Source organism: Chiloscyllium punctatum, chromosome 24, assembly GCF_047496795.1.
Source record: "Chiloscyllium punctatum isolate Juve2018m chromosome 24, sChiPun1.3, whole genome shotgun sequence".
In the NCBI taxonomy this organism is placed as follows: Eukaryota; Metazoa; Chordata; class Chondrichthyes; order Orectolobiformes; family Hemiscylliidae; genus Chiloscyllium; species Chiloscyllium punctatum.
This window is the reverse complement of record NC_092762.1, coordinates 69,510,497-69,527,284: the sequence shown is the minus strand read 5'-3', so window position 1 is coordinate 69,527,284 and position 16,788 is coordinate 69,510,497. Positions and strand designations below refer to the sequence as shown.

The following is a 16,788-nucleotide window of genomic DNA, read 5'->3' as shown; positions in this document are numbered from 1 at the left end:
AAAGCATTGATTCAGTATGATGAATTGTATGTATTTTGATTCAACCTGTTTGGACATGTTAATACATACCTCCTTAACAGGTGGGGCTTGAACCTAAACCTTTTGGCCAAAAGGCAAAGATAGTGATGTTTTATAGAGCTCGTAGACACTTCTATTTAAAAGTTACACTTATTGGTAATAGCTTCATGAAGTTATCAGTTTCAATTGGGATATTGCCACTGCCATGTAGAATCATCATAGAATTTCTACAGTGTGGAAACAGGCCATTTGGCCCAACAAGTCCACACCGACCCTCTGAAGAGTGTTCCACCCAGACCCATTCCCCTACCCTCTTACTTTACATTTCCCCTGACTAATGCACTTAATTTACACATCCTGAACTGTGTTCCTAGGCAGGCATAGTATGGCTTTCTGCAAAGAAAAGCCCACTATTCATTGCCAGGAAACGTGCTTAAATCCTAATCTCATCAGAAAACTCACTGTTATTCTTTTTGTTTTAACAGTTGCTTTGAGTAACTTTTTTTTCAGTTTAAAAATGCCAAATTCAGGGATCATGCTGAATTGGAAGGTTCCAACTCAAGAGAACGATTCCAATTCCAATTCTAGAGTAGTTGCAAAAATAAGCCTCTACCAAGTAGAATGTTATGTGTTCGTATTTGCATTTATGAATGTTGAGATTTAATCAGTTTGGGATAAATTTTGAATATTAAAACCAAGCTTGGGTAAGTGGGGCTAGTTTAATTAGGGATTATGGTCGACATGGACTGATTGGACTGAAGGGTCTGTTTCCTTGCTATATGATGGTATAATTCTATTACCTTGTGAATAGGCACTGATCTACTGGAAACTTTTTTGTACTTTGCTCAGTTAAACTCTAAATTTCAACCACGTGTATGACAACCACGAAAAGAGATTTCTAAAATACAATTGCCATTTTGTTCTATTAAAAGAGAAGACCTTTCACAATTATCTTTGAGTTAGGTCCCATAATGTCAGCTAATGGGGAAACTTTAATGTCCCAATGGTCTGGGACTAATCATTTTAAAAGTTTAGGAATATTATTCTAATTCATTGGACCATTCACCACTTTCTCCTTCCCTGCTTCTGCCTGCCTGCCTGCCTTTTAATTCTGACTTTTGGTTTTCCTTCTTTGAGCCTCTATCCTTTTGTCTTTTCTATGTTTAATCCACCCTCTGCAAAGCTCACAATATGAATTAGAGTCATAGCGCTATCTAGCATGGAAACAGACCCTTCGATCCAATTCGTCCATGCCGATCCTAAATTAATCTAGTCCCATTTGCCAGCTTCTGGCCCATAACCCCCTCAACTCTTCCTATTCATATGCCCATCCAGATGCCTATTAAATGTTGTAATTGTACCAGCCTCCACCATTTCCTCTGGCAGCTCATTCCATACAAGCACCACCTTTTAGTTGGAAAAGTTGCCCCTTAGGTCTGTTTTAAATCTTTCCCATTTCACCTTAAACCTATGCCCTCGAGCTTTGGACTCTGCTACCCTTGGGGAAAAAAAGCCTTGGCTATTTATGTATACCCCTCATGATTTTATAAATTTCTATAAGATCACACATCTACCGACGGTCCAGGGAAAATAGCCTCATGTACTCAGCCTCTCCCTATAGCCCAAACCCACCAACCCTGACAACATCCTTGTAAATCTTTTCTGAACCATTTTAAGTTTCACAGTTTGTAATTCTTAGTTTTCTAACTGTCAAGCCAGTTAGCAAACAGAATTCTTCATGTAAGAGGCAGTTGATCGCATGTTAAACATGATTGATGGCAACCTTGCAGAGTTTGCAAATCTTTTTGTATACGTAAAATATGGAAAGCTGAGGGCAAATTTATGAAATAGATTTAATATATCTGTATTTACTATTATTTTAATATAACAGGTACACAGAATTTACCGGAGTGGTGGTGGAAGCTTTCAGAAGGCCCAAGAAGAATGGAGTGCTGGCACATGGCAGAACCCACCACCAAAGCAATTAGCATTTCAAACTGTTACTGGTAATACTCTACCCCAATATCCCACAGTGCCAAGATACCCCTGTGGTGATGAGTGGTCTTAGGGTATGAACCTTAAAAAGTACTTTACATAGCTTTTGTGATACCATTTTACATTAAATCTCAAATTAGCATTTCTTAACAGAAAGTGTAAATATTTGGTATTATGCTACATACTGAAAATTTAAGCATCTTTTGTTGGAACTTGCACTAGAAAAGCCTCAAAATCATGAGTAGTGGCATTGGAAAATGCCTTTTTGCCTGCTTGTATTATGTATACATAATTTTTGATTCTGGGACTGAGATTTGTAATCAGGACTATATGCTCTCCAATTGGACTTCAAAAAGACATCAGATTGGATGTGAATACTCCCAAAATTTGTTTGTGACTTTTAAAAGTTGAAGTATATTGTTCTACTTTTAATTTTATCATGATCTAGAGTTAGACTGTTTTGCCTACTCTCCCCAGTAAAATCTGACCAATATTTAGAGCAGTCGAGTTGGAGAAGTGAAATTACAGCAGGTATTCAGTGTCATAAAAACAAAAATGCTGGAAATATTGTGTTGGGCAGGACATATCTGAAGAGGAACAATTAATATTTCAGGTTGACGTTGTTTTGTCATACAAAAGGTCATCAACCTGAAATACCAAGACTCTCCATAGTTGCTGCCTGATGAACCGAGTATTTACAGAATTTTCTGTTTATATTTTGGATTTCCAGCAATGCAGTATTTTGCAATTGTATATGTGTTGATGTCATTTCCCAGAAATCAACTGAAGGTATTAAAGTTTTGTTTTTGATCGCAGTTAATTTCTTCAATTTGTTTTTTTAAAGAAATTGTTTATGGACCACAAAGCATCTGTTTTGCTATTTGCCCTCAAAAAGAGATGCCAAAATTGTTATCACTGACTTCAAATTGATAGTCAGGTGTAAGTTTGGCACTCTGCCTTAGGTTCCTGAAGAAGGGCTTATGCCCGAAACGTCGATTTCTCCTGCTCCTTTGCTGCCTGACCTGCTGCGCTTTTCCAGCAACACATTTTTCAGCTTAGGTTCTGAATCCTTTGCAACCTCTATTGAATCACTTCTAGCATCTGATGTTTTTTTTTCTATAATGGAACTTTATTTACAGATTACCTTGCCAATTAGTAAAGTCCCAGCTCATTTATTTTAATATGTGCAAGTTCCAAAAACATTACCGTCATTGTTTTAATACAAGTACACAATTATACATGTATATATTTGTTAAACAAAAATAGTTTAAATGTGCTTTTGATCAGGACAGATTCTGTGGGAGGCAACGTGCAGTTAACCAAGAATTTGAACCATTTATAAGATGACTTATGCATGAACTTAATTATCTGTAATGAACATAATTGCAAATACTAGTTTAACGTTGGGGGGGGTGTTGTTAATGGTAAGTAACATTTAGTTACTACTCATAAATCAAAACTATTTTTGGAAAGTTGTTCTGGATATTAACAATAATAATAATTATTTGAAAATTATGATGCGAAGTGTGGGTAGCAGGACGAGAGAGAAACTATTACAAACAGTGGTTCCTTCAATATTGAATCAAATCAATTATGGAGCCATTATTTATGTACAAATCATTGGTGTTACTGTTTGCAAAAGTTTTAAAACAACATGCTGTTTAACAATCCATTATACCCGTGAAGTTTACTTAGCAATATTTTTTTAAAAACTTAATGTGATAGTTACACTATGAATACTTTGGCCTTAAAATATGATTTAGTGAATAATACCTGAAATGCTGAAAAGCTGTTAGTGCATTAACTAGAATTTGAAACAAATAGTTTTTGCCTGTGTTTGGAAAACTCACCACAAACAGCAAACATACTAAATGACAAGTGATATAGATGATTAACCAATATAAAACTGTAGGCATCTGAAAAATCGTGAAATATTTACATTATTTGATCGTGATATTGCTCAATGTGAAAATGTATCCCATAATTCTAAACTGAAGTTGAAGGCTTGTATCCACCAGTCAACACCTAAGCCCAACACAAACTTTTTATTGTAATGCTTGACCTTAGTTCTATGTAGACAACTTTTCTTGGCCTCAAAAGCAAAAATATTCCAGGATATTATTCAACTTAGTAATGCTGACTTGTAATGTGATTTGAGATTTGACTTTTACTCGTGAACTGTCATGAAGTCAGTTCAACTTTGTGTGGACCATATAACTTCATAAATCAGAAACAAATCCAAGTTTTCTCATTCAATTGTGAAATATTTTAATCTTTAAAATGTTTACTATTTATTAGAAAATGTTAAAGATAGTTGTATACTTATATTTTCAAAATTAACTAAAAGAATTTTTGAAACTTGTTCGTACTCTTTTGGTTGATTAATTCAGTTGAGTTTACTTTGAGGGAAACAAATTATCTTTTTGTAAAATCAGTTGTCTTAATGGTATGTAAATGGGCATTATGTGAAACTGGATAGCAAAAGTATCAGTAGTTCTGGGGCATTGACACCAGTGCTGTTTCACTTGGAAATCATGCCTGCTGTTGACATCATGCAGTAAGGTCTTATTTACCAATTAATTTACTTAATCGCACTGAACGTAGTCATATAATAGTAAATGGGAGTTAAAAGACCAACATCATGGCAGCTACCATTTCAAAGCTGTTTCTTTTGCATATCTTTCAAGATCTATTTCCTATTTGCTTGCTTTGCAATTAGAAATTAGAAAACAATTAAAGGACCAAAAAAAATTAACTTTATTTAAGTCTGCTGTAAGCCTTTTTAGAAGTGTACTTACCTCTCATGTTATTGTGCTGCAGATGCCAGAGTAAGATGTGTGCCTTTACAACAGTGTTTCTAATTACAAATATGTTGTAGTTTGAGAAGTTTTCAACACCAGGGATATTGTGATCCAAGAAGAAATTAGTTTTGCCTTGAACATTTGGAATTTTTGATAGTGAAATCCTTCCTATAAAATTGCAATTTCTTTGTAATTAGTACTGGATCACTGAGATTCTAATTTCAAATTATTTTGAACATTACAAAAACAAATATTGAGGCAAATGTTTACAATTTTATTTCTTTTTGAAGGGAGAAAGTTTAGAAGAGAAATATTTTAAAATATATGCCGAATAACTTCCATTCCATTGTTCAAGAATTGGGTTTAAATATATATTTGGTCAATACAAACAAATGTGACTTTTTGGATGCTTTAATAAATTACTATAGAGACTTATGCACTTATGAACTTTATTAATGGTCTTAAACGGTTGGTTATTTGCAGAATTTTAGTTGAAATGCAGGTATGACCATGACAAATATGTAAAATTTATTCATTAAGGATGCATCTGAAAATTCAGTGGACAGAACATGGACCTGTGGATTATCAAAAATATTCAGTTTAAATATTAGTTACTATAAGTGTATAGTATTTCAATATTTATGTTCTTGCATGAGCTTTATTCATAAATTTCATAGAAACTACATTAATTGAGAATAAAAAGAGAAATGTATTTTGCTAATTCCCAGATAAGCCTATAGGTAAAAAATTGGAATTAGTTGTATAATTATTAGCACCTGAATTTATATTGTATGTTTTAGCCTTTGAAAATTACATGCTAAAGTCAGTTTGTGAGCAGGCAAGGACATTTTATGTAAAATCTTCTCTGCAGTGATGCTGAGTAGTGGGCGAAAAGCTGTAGGCCACATGTTTTTTTTCATGGAGAAAATTTATCATTCAAATCCTACTTTGTCAAGGCTGTTTGGTTGAAATCTTAAAATACAGGAACTAAGGAAAATTGCAGGTCATCAGCATGTTTGCAGTCATATCTCAACATTCTGGATTGTGGGCTAAATCAGTTCAATGTCCAGTTTAATGCTTTAAGCTGTGCAAAGCATCCCTTTTTAGTTTGTTGAGGCATCATAAAAACTTATTTTATTAATGCTGCAAGCAACATGCACATTCTTTTCAAAATTTGCATTTTTAAAAAATATATGAATACTGAAACAAAACAACTTTTTGCACCATGTAATTTACACAAACGAACAGTTGTTTACAAACCTCTGTTTTGGAATAAAATATATGTATCCAGGTGCAAATTTACCCAGCCTAATTCTCATGCAATGGGTTTTTGAAAAAAAAACAAAAGCTAACCTATGTAAATGAATTGGGAGTGTATCGAATAACCATGACTTAATTTTGGAAATTGTAATTGATTTGAAGTAGGTCATCAAATATGAGCAGATGAGAGGAAGAGCAGTGAACTCAATTTTTTTTACTGAAACTGTTTCTATTAGCAGTATCACAGTACTACTTTATTTAAAAAATGTAAAATAAAAACTTTGTCTGGTATGCTAATATGTCTTAATATTGAATCAGCAGTACTTGCTTAGTTAATGAGACCTAGCACTTGAATCTTTACAGTTTAACTTGCTTTTGTTTTGGTTGGAGCAAAATAGGCTATTGATGCTCAATATTCATAATAAAGTGTAGTGTGATATGCACTAAAGAGATGCTTTTGGTTGATGTATTCTGCAAGTTATTTATCTTTAATTTCAATAATACCTTCAAACTTAAGATTTAAGTCGATAATGGATTTTTTTGATGTAGCATTTGAAATCCAGACATTGTTTTCAATTATTTAAATATACATTTCTTTTTTTGGTCTTTTTCCTTTATATCTGAAGATTGAAGTACTTTAATCTGAAAATATTTTTCTATGCACAGGGACATATTTTGTGATCTGAAATTCACTACTGTCTGTTGTGCCAAAAAATTTCAACATTTTTTAAAACATGATTTATTAAAAGTCCACTATCGTTTGAAAATTACTTAAAATTAGAACTGAATTATGAGATATTAACTGTTCAATGTATGGTGTACAATATCTAAGCACTGGAGAAAAAAGAGCTGAGTGACTTTTCTATAGAGACTTCTTATGTAAAGAAGTCTTGTTTCATATCCAGTGTTGCTTTGGAAATACCCGTAAGGTATGTGTTTATTATTTACATATAGAGCTATTTTTTAATACACATCCATAGCTGTGAATACACATTTTTCAACCTAATGGAAGTGTGCTTAGAGGTAACGTTAGCTTTTAGTTCATTACTCCCTGGTCTTTGTACAGCACTCTTCAACTAGTGTATTATGTCCATGGTGCTGCTTTACACCCTTCTGAATCATGTAAGCCAGGACACTTTCAGAACTTTTGTAATTCCTAAAAATCCTATTAATATATTTTGGCAAGCCAAACAATAGGATTCCCAGCTTGATGAGAATAACTCAGTGTGGTACTGAAAAAGCACAGCCGGTCAGGCAGCATTTGAGGAGCAGGAGAATAGATGTTTCGAACATCAATTCAGATGTGTATGACATTGCTCCATTTCTTTAAGATGTGTTATGCTGCTTTCCTATTTTCTGCTTTTGTAATTAAAAGTGCATGTTTATTTGTGAATTTCATTGTACAGGCTAGACAGAACAATTGAGTAGTTTACAAGTACAATGTTCAACTAACTTCACTTTGAACGATATATCCACTAAAAGTAAGTTGCTAATATATATTGGCTGTGATCAAACATCTTGCTCATGAGATACTTAGATGGCACTAATATGTATCATATAGTGTTGAATTTTATCTAAAATGCCAAATGCACCACAAATTAAAAAAAAGGGATTGTTGTCAATTTGCCTATTGACAAGTCTTCACAACGTAATCACTTGTGTATAAAATGCAGGTTTATTTGAAGTTAATATGTAAATGAAACATAAGTGCTTTTTCATTCTCCTCTAATCTAGTCATTCTGTGATTTATTCTTTTATTCACTTGTCTGAGTTTGTTTTAAATAAATACTTTTAAAGATTTAAAATCAAATTACTTTTTAAAGCAAATACTGGCTTTAATTCACAATTTTTAAAACCCTAATTCTAATAAATGCGACGTTCCTCCAGTGTTTGACTTTCATGCCAAATAATTGCATAATTTAGTCTACATGTTCGAAATTGGATATTTAGAAAGGGACTTTGTTAAATCTACAAAGCATGAAAAATAAATTTAAATAAAATGTTGCATTGGCTTTTTGAAGGTTTATTAATAATCCCATAAGAGTATTCATCATTTCAAAATATTTAATTGATTAGTCCCCTTTAAGGCCACATATATTTAAACCTGCTTCTGTAGATGCAACTTTTAATAAATATTTTGTGCAAAACAACATGTAAAGACGTTTGAATTCAGATTCATTCTCTTTTGCCATCTTAAGTAGACAATTGCTACAGTAACTATTGATTAACCCCTGATTATCACAGTTAGATATAAAACTATGGAGAAGATTTATCTTTGGATATAGCAATTGAAATATTGTTCAAATTTTATATTTGATAAACTTCATTATTGGGTTCCTTTTAAATATTTCACACTTAGAATCAAGTAATAGATTAAACAGGAACAATGAAAATTCACCATGACACAGCAATCTCTAGCTAAATAGTTGTAAAAGGAACCTAGCCTCAGGCATAAGCACCGGGAGCTTGATGTTGGAAAAGTTGGCTGCCTGACTCTACCCCTTATCCTCCATCATTTACACCCTTCTTGTCTTAATTTGTGGGGAAATTGAAACAGTGTGGTACAGCAAAGTCATGGGCTAAATTTCCAGATAATTTTGATCAGTCTTTCAGAGCCAGTGGATTATTTGCAAAGTAGTTCAACAAAAATGTTTTACTACAAAATTGCTTTGTGTTTTGTGCCGCTGTATACTAAAGAATTGATTCCTATCATTATACATCACATAGTTGATAGTCAGTACCAATGTGGCCTTTTAAATATTTTATTGAAGGAAAACCATGAACATCTGATAATTGAGCTGACAAGCGATTGTTACAAGTTCCAAAGAGATATTCTATTTTCCTATAACTGACAGCTTTACTCATTTGAACATAACTTCCTGTTATGGACCTTACCTGTTTCAAGGTTTTATTTGTTATGCATGAAATGTTAAGTATAAAAGGTAGTGTTGACTATTTAAGGGAAAATCTATTGTTTATTTAAAAACAAAACACTAATTATAGGCAAAACTGACAGTATTTTGTGGTCAGAATAATGCATACTGTAAAATTGTAAGCTATAATTGCTAATAAATTGCCTATGTTAATCTATATGAACTACTGTATTTAATGTATAATTTTAATCTCTGCTTGTGATAACACCAAGGTAAATTGAGCCAGCGGGAAGTTTAAGGAAAGCTGCTAAAACAACTTGTTCTGGTTGCAGGTGTCATATGATATCTATCAGCTGCTGCATCCAATTCTCTGCATCCCATTTGACCTTGAGCAGAGCTTCTGATCCCTTATTCTCTTTATTACAAAGATTGTCTTTTTGTATCATTGCCCATTTGTTCGCCACTTTCAACTTATTGCTACTGTACCCTCATTTATGCTTTTGCTAATCTGATACTCCACTATTCCAGTGCTGTCCGCCCTCCACAACCTTGAGCTCTCTACAGAAACAACTGTATTACAGTGCTTCATGGACATACAATCAGACAAAAACAAAATTGATATTGAGCTAAAGCAGAATGTAGTATACGCGACCAAGAGTTTTATCAAAGCTTGTGCATGTAACCTTGGACTTTTGTACCCCACCTTTGAAAGCCTCCCCTCTTCCTTATCAGCTTTTTTGTCATGTGTATGTACTCCTGCTGTGGCTGTCTACACTCCACTCTCTCAACTGAATAGTAGTGTCTTTTTTTCTCACTGAGTTTTGTTTGTTTTTAAATATTTGTTAATAGTAACCAGCATTCAATCATGATTTTTAGGATCATAAGTATTCGTGTTATACATTATCAGTCTGAACAATGGAACTGAGGGCATTATGCTAAAATGACACCAATATGGAGAGACAGATAGTGTTGTGGAAGTGGGTAGGCTGTAGAAGGACTTGGATAGGCTAGGAGAGTGGGCAAAGAAATGGCATATAACATACAATATCGGAATGTATGAGGCTATGTACTTCGGTAGGAATAGAAGCATAGACAATTTTCTAAATGGGAAAGGTTTTTGAAATCTGAAGTACAAAAGGAGTTAAGAGAACCCTGAACTAGGACTCCAAAGGTTAAAAGGCAGGTTTTAGTTAATAATTAGGAAGGCAAATACAATATTAGGATTCATTTCAAGAGGGTTAGAAGACAAGAGCAAGGATTTACTCCTGAGCCTGTCTAAGACTCTGATCAGACTGCACTTGGAATATTGAGAGCAGTTTTAGGCCATGAAGAAAGAATGTTGGATGAGGTCCACATGAGATTCCCAACAATGATTCCAGCAATGAGGGGCTTGTCAAATGACAAGTGGTTGAAGAACATTTAGTCTGGGGTGAAGGGTGAGGTGGGAAATCTGATTAAAACTTTCAGAATATGGGAGGTCTTGGATAGGGAGAACATGGAGATGTTGCTCCTACTTGTAGGAGAGACTAGGACCTGAGGGCGTGAAGGGGCAACCCTTTCGAACTGAAATGAGGAATTTGTTTAGCCAGAGGATGGTGAATCTAGAAAATTGCCACAGCAGGCGACAGACCAAGTAATTTGAGATTTTAAGACTGGGATCAACAGATTATTGGTTAACATGGGAATCAGGGGTTATGTGGAGAATGGGGTGAAGGAACAGTCATAATTGGATAGCAGAGCAGACTTGATGAGCTAAATTCTGCTCCTATTTATTACCTTGTGGTGAAACTTAATTAGCATTAATCATGACTTCAAGAAATGTGGTTATGACTCTATTAGTAAAAGGAATGGTGGAGACATTAATGAGAGGGTGGTGGTGGAGGGTTGTTTTTCAGACTGGAGGCCTGTGACCAGTGACCAGTAGAGTGCCACAAGGATCAATGCTGGGTCTTCTACTTTTTGTCATTTACATAAATGACTTGGATGCGAACATAAGAGGTACAGTTACAAAGTTTGCAAATGACACCAAAATTGGAGGTGTAGTCGACAGCGAAGAGGGTTACCTCAGATTACAACATGGTCTTGACCAGATGGGCCAAAGGGCTGAGAAGTGGCAGATGGAGTTTAATTCAGATAAATGCGAGGTGCTGCATTTTGGGAAAGAAAATCTTAGCAGGACCTCTACACTTAATGGTAAGGTCCTAGGGAGTGTTGCTGAACAAAAAGACCTTGGAGTGCAAGTTCGCTGCACCTTGAAATTGGGGTCGCAGGTAGATAGGATAGTGAAGAAAGCTTTGGTATGCTTTCCTTCATTGGTCAGAGTATTGAGTACAGGAGTTGGTGGTCATGTTGTGGCTGTACAGAACATTGATTAGGCCACTGTTGGAATATTGCGTGCAATTCTGGTCTCCTTCCTATCAGAAAAATGTGAAACTTGAAAGGGTTCAGAAAAGATTTACAAGGATGTTGCCATGGTTGGAGGATTTGAGCTATAGGGAGAGCCTGCACAGGCTGGAGCTGTTTTCTCTGTACTGCCGGAGGCTGAGGGGTGACCTTATAGAGGTTTACAAAATTATGAGGGGCATGGATAGGATAAATAGACAATGTCTTTTCCCTGGGGTTGGGGAGTCCAGAACTAGAGGGCATAGGTTTAGGGTGAAAGATATAAAAGAGACCTAAGGGGCAACTTTTTCACGCAGAGGGTGGTACGTGTATGGAATGAGGTGCCAGAGGATGTGGTGGAGGCTGGTACAATTGCAACATTTAACAGGCATTTGGATGGGTATATGAATAAAAAGGGTTTGGAGGGATATGGGGTTAGGTGCCGGCAGGTGGGACTAGATTGGGTTGGGATATCCGGTCGGCATGGACAGGTTGGACTGAAGGGTCTGTTTCCATGCTTTGCATCTGACTCTATGACTTAAACATATAAGACCATATGACATAGGAGCTGAAATTAGCCCTTCAATCATGGCTGATAAGTTTCTCAACCCCATTCTCCCAACCCTTGATCCCCTTGAAATGGGAGGAGAAAGTGAGGATTGCAGATGCTGGATATCAGAGCTGAAAATGTGTTGCTGGAAAAGCACAGCACGTCAGACAGCATCCAAGGAGCAGGAGAATTGATGTTTTGGGCATGAACCCTTCAGGAATGAGGAAAGTGTGTCTAGCAGGCTAAGATAAAAGGTAGGGAGGAGGGGGCGTTGGAAATGCAATAGGTGGAAGGAGGTTAAGGTGAAGGTGATAGGCCGGAGTGGGGGTGGGGGCGGAAAGGTCAGGAAGAAGATTGCGGGTTAGGAAGGTGGTGCTGAGTTCAAGGGTTGGGACTGAGTTTCCCCTCTCCCCACCTTGTCTCAGTCCCAACCCTCGAACTCAGCCCCCTCCCCCAAGTCCCTCCTCCCTACCTTTTAGCTTAGCCTGCTTAGACACCCTTTCCTCATTCCTGAAGAAGGGCTCATGCCCGAAATGTCGATTCTCCTGCTCCTTGGATGCTGCCTGACCTGCTGCGCTTTTCCAGCAACACGTTTTTACCCCTTGAAATGAGAACCTATCTATCTCAGTCTTCAAATATACTCTATGACCTAGCCTCCACAATCTTCTGTGGCAATGAATTCCATAGATTCACCATTCTGGTTGAAGAAGTTTCTCCTTCTCTCTGTTCTAAAAGGTATTCCCTTTTCTCTAAGGCTATGCCCTCGGGCCTAGCCTTTCCTACCAATAGAGACATCTGCCTTGTGCAGGCCATTCTGTGTGTTTTTATTAGATCAACCCCCTTCTCCTTCTAAACTCCATGGAGTATAAACCCAGAATCCTAAAACGCCTGTGTTGAGTTTTTCATTCCTGAGACCATTGTTGTGAACTTCCTCTGAACCCACTCCAGGGCCAGTATATCCGTCCTGAGGTATGGGGCCCAAAACTGCACACAGTACTGCAAATGTAGTCTGATTGGAGTCTCAGAAGTACATCTCTGCTTTTATATTCAAGTCCTCTCAAAATACCATCATTGCATTTGCCTTCCTAACTACTAACTCAACCTATTTACCTTGAGAATCTTGGACTAGAACTCCCAAGTCTCTTTGCACTTCAGACTTATGAATTTTCTCCCCCTTTAGAAAATAATCCATTCATCCATTCCTACTAAAGTGCGTGACCTTACACTTTCCCAGGTTGTATTCCATCTGCGACTTCTTCGCCCACTCTCCTATCCGGTCCAAATCATTCTGCAGCCTCACCTCTTTCCCACTCTTCTCTCCCCCCCCCCCCCCCGTGCGCCCTGTCACTACTATTATGAAAAGTCATCTTCAAAATAAGTAATTCGCATTTGTTTACAACCTGATCCATTCAGTACTTTGCTTGGGACTTAAAACTGCCTCTACCTACTCTGAACACAGGCTGCTGTCATTATCTCCAAGTCCCACCTACTCCAGATGTATCATAATATAGCCAGACATATTTTTTAAAAACTCATTGCTGCATCTTCCTAGATATAACCAGCATTAAAGTCACCATGTTGCATATTCTCTCACGCTGCAGCCGCATTGTTGATGACCTCCTCAGACTGCTGCCTCTTTCAAACATGGCTGTGGGACTGCTCGAGGGAGAGCAACGTGGGGCTAGCGCCACTAGACGAGCAGTTGAAAGCTGGAAAATAAAAATAAAATCATGGCCAGGAGTTAAGTGAAACGTCTGGCTTAAGAAACTAAACTCCGCCCCCCCCTTCCAGGAAGTAATGGTTTCAGTGAAAAACACGAGTTTCGTCTGAAAAACTCAGCCGGAAATTAAAACGGGACAGACACCATGAGAAGATCTGACGTCAGAGGCTGCCTTGTCTGCGTGCTTTTCCGCGACATTTTTAGTATTTTTTTTGTCGCTTAAAACGTGTCCCGCCGTAATACTGTTCGAAAAAGGCCCGAAGCCCTATTTTTTTTTCCCCCCCCCTCTCCAAACGAACACCAACGACCTTATCCACTTCTTGTCAAGACGGCGCTAACGGCGAGACCTCCACCTGGAAACTACTTTCGCCTCAACTTTCCTCCTGCCCTCTCAGCCAAACTCGAGGAGGTAGAAAGGCCTGATGGACGGGGCGGAGAGCCAATAGGAGTCGCGGTCGCCCCTAGCAACGCTCCAAAGAGGCGGGTGATCTCTGAGGATGGACCAATCCGCGTGGAGGATCCCGCCGGAGCCCGCAAGTTCGGTGGAAGCTGGCGGCCGGCGGGTAATGCGCATGCACAAAGGAGTTGCCCTGGTGCTGGATTGGAAATAGGTTTAAAAAAAAATCCCAGCGGTGATATAAAAAAAACAGCAAGAGAGGGAGACAGAAATGAGGGAAGAAGCTGCTGCAACCCTTGCCTAGAAAAAAAGGTACAAAGTGTTTCTCATCTCTGAAAGCAGAGCAGTAAAAGAGAGAGGCTGGTTTTTTTTTCGATGTGGCTCTCCGGGGATTTGTGTATTTTTGTCCTAAGAATCACTTAGGGTTAGGCTCGGTTGTGTATGGCTAGGCCTCCATGGACTCTGCCGCTTTTAAATTAACTAAATCCTGTTCCCTCTGCCTCCGGCGCTGTCCCTCCACCCCGCTTTAGAAAAGCTTTCAGTTTGTTGCTTTGGATGTGACTAGAAACACCGACGTCCATGGTAGAAGCAACACTTTAAAACACTGTAAGGGACTCTTTCTCTTCTATTTGTAAATAGAATTTTTAATCGATTTCGCAAGTCCAGGCCATCGATGGTGCATATGCGTTTGTGTGTGTGTATATTTGCACATTGAATTGTACCAAGTTGAGTACTGTTTTGGGTGGTGGCTGTGTTTGTTGGGTGAGGTTGTACGTAACATTACCACGGAACCACCAGATGAATGAATTCTATGTTCGATCCAGTTAAAGGGACTAAATTGTCTGTATCTACTAAACGTTTACTGTCTTTTACTAACTTTCTTTAAATGGTTAGCATTAATAGATGATGCCATGGATGGAACAATACCTTTATAAGGCATTGCATTTGTTACTCAACCTTGTAGCACTTCTCATATTTGGCTGTATTTGTTACTATTTTCTATAACATCCTTTGCTACTTCCCTAATCAAAAACAAAGCAAGACCACTGCAACACGTAGAAATATCAATTGTTGCTCGTGGACAATGGCTAATTATCGATTTCCCCTTGGTACAATGCTGTCATGTGTCAAAATGGCTCAATAACTAATGTCATCTTTGGTCTCCCTTCTAAAGACAGTTGGTTTAAAGTATGAAGTACACTTTAGAGTCAAAGTTACTGGTCAATGCATTGTTGACAGCAATTCTGAATTGCTACTTCCAGAGCAAACAATAACTTTAGAAAGACATTTGATCTTTTAGTTAATAGTTGAAATACCAACAAGATTTTATGTTTTAAGGCTTTTACTGTAACAAATGATTAAAAAATCTTTGTGTAAACACAATTTTTTTATTTAGGACATTGTCCTTTTTGCTTTTGTATAGTCAAAACCACACTGGACACCTATGTTATATTGAACTTTAAGTCGGCATTCATATCTTCTGGAGCCAGTACAAGTTAGTATTTATTTCTGAACTTTTCCTTCATCTGGGAGCCTTTTCAGCTCAACTATCTTTCATCATGAGATTTTCCCTTAGAGGTTCCTCATCTAGCTAGGTAACTCTTCAAGTTTTGTTTGAACTCCTCATGAATTCAGTCTCTAATTTCAGGATGAGCTTTCACATACATTACTAAATGGTGGACCACAACATCTTTCTGTCTGTGACTGGTTTCCCTCTCCTGGTAGAATACCTGTGTTGAGAATTTTCAGGAATAATCAAGTTAGAAATGCTGATTAGCTGTTCCTAACACTTTTTTACGTTTTTGTCATAGAGGTTCACAGCATGGAAATAGGTCTTTGACCCAATTTTTCACTTAAATTAGTCCCAGTTGCGTGCCTTTGGTCCATATCTATGTACCTGTCTAAATGTTTCTTAAGTGACAAAATTTTACTTACCTCTATCACTATCTCTGGCAGCCTGTTCCAAATCCTTGCTACTCTCTGTGTGAAATATACCCTTTGGGTATATTTGTATCTTTCTCCTTTCATCTTAAATCTATGCCATCTCATTTTAGACTCCCATTCCAATAGGGAAAAGCTGTTGGCTATCTACCTATGCCCCTCTCAATTTTAGAGACCTCTATAAGATCATCCCTTTTCAAAACAAATGTACGGTGTAATGTATATCTCTTGACAACTTAATTTGCTCATACTTGTCTGGAATGAAGATCCTCTCGATCAACTTTCAGAACACAGGCTGCTACCATTATCTCCAAGTCCTACCTGCTCCAAAAGTGTGTCATAACCTCCCAACAGAATTTTTCTTAAACACGTTATTTTACTGGGAAGGTGCAACAATGAAGAATCCCCTTAATCTCTCCCAGTTAAACTGATTGCTATCAAATGATTTCAGAACATATCTTATGATCTGTTTCATTTTACCTTAAACTTAAGATAGTCTCAAAACACAACAATTTTAGAAACCTCAAATGTAAGAACGTAAATCAAATTATGCCCAAACCATGCTATCAGAAAGTAGAGGTTTTCTAGATAATTGCAATGCTTGACTCCCACCTTTCTTTAAATTTTATCTAAATTCACTCAAATTGCATTAAGGTTAATGCATATTTTTGAATTATAGAGGTTTGCTGGCACTGTATACTGGAAAGCACTTTTAAATGCTATAGCTGTAAGGACATATAGTTGATGCTGATTGATCCTATTATGAATGTAAATGAAAAGGAGTAGGAGGGAAGAGGGATGGAGAATATCACCAAATGTATCACTCAGTATATTTCATAGTTGCATGTGCT

The 16,788-nt window shown here is 37.1% G+C and overlaps 2 protein-coding genes across 10 annotated transcripts in view; both read left to right on the top strand.

Moving 5' to 3' along the window:
- The window catches only part of scamp4 (secretory carrier membrane protein 4), a 38,755-nt gene extending 29,591 nt beyond the window's left edge, over positions 1 to 9,164 (top strand). For all 6 annotated transcript variants that reach the window (XM_072594128.1, XM_072594127.1, XM_072594129.1 and 3 more), the window contains one exon: positions 1,910 to 9,164. In XM_072594128.1, the coding sequence (XP_072450229.1) occupies positions 1,910 to 2,086 (177 nt within the window). In that variant the 3' untranslated portion in view covers positions 2,087 to 9,164. The remainder of the gene's footprint in view (positions 1 to 1,909) is intronic.
- A 4,669-nt stretch (positions 9,165 to 13,833) lies between these two features.
- Positions 13,834 to 16,788, top strand: part of LOC140494674 (casein kinase I) — a 115,079-nt gene continuing 112,124 nt past the window's right edge. The window contains exon 1 of one of the 4 annotated variants that reach the window (XM_072594124.1): positions 13,834 to 14,308. The gene's annotated coding sequence lies outside the window, so the exon portion shown is untranslated. The remainder of the gene's footprint in view (positions 14,309 to 16,788) is intronic. The other 3 variants (XM_072594123.1, XM_072594126.1, XM_072594125.1) reach the window with 3 other exon arrangements.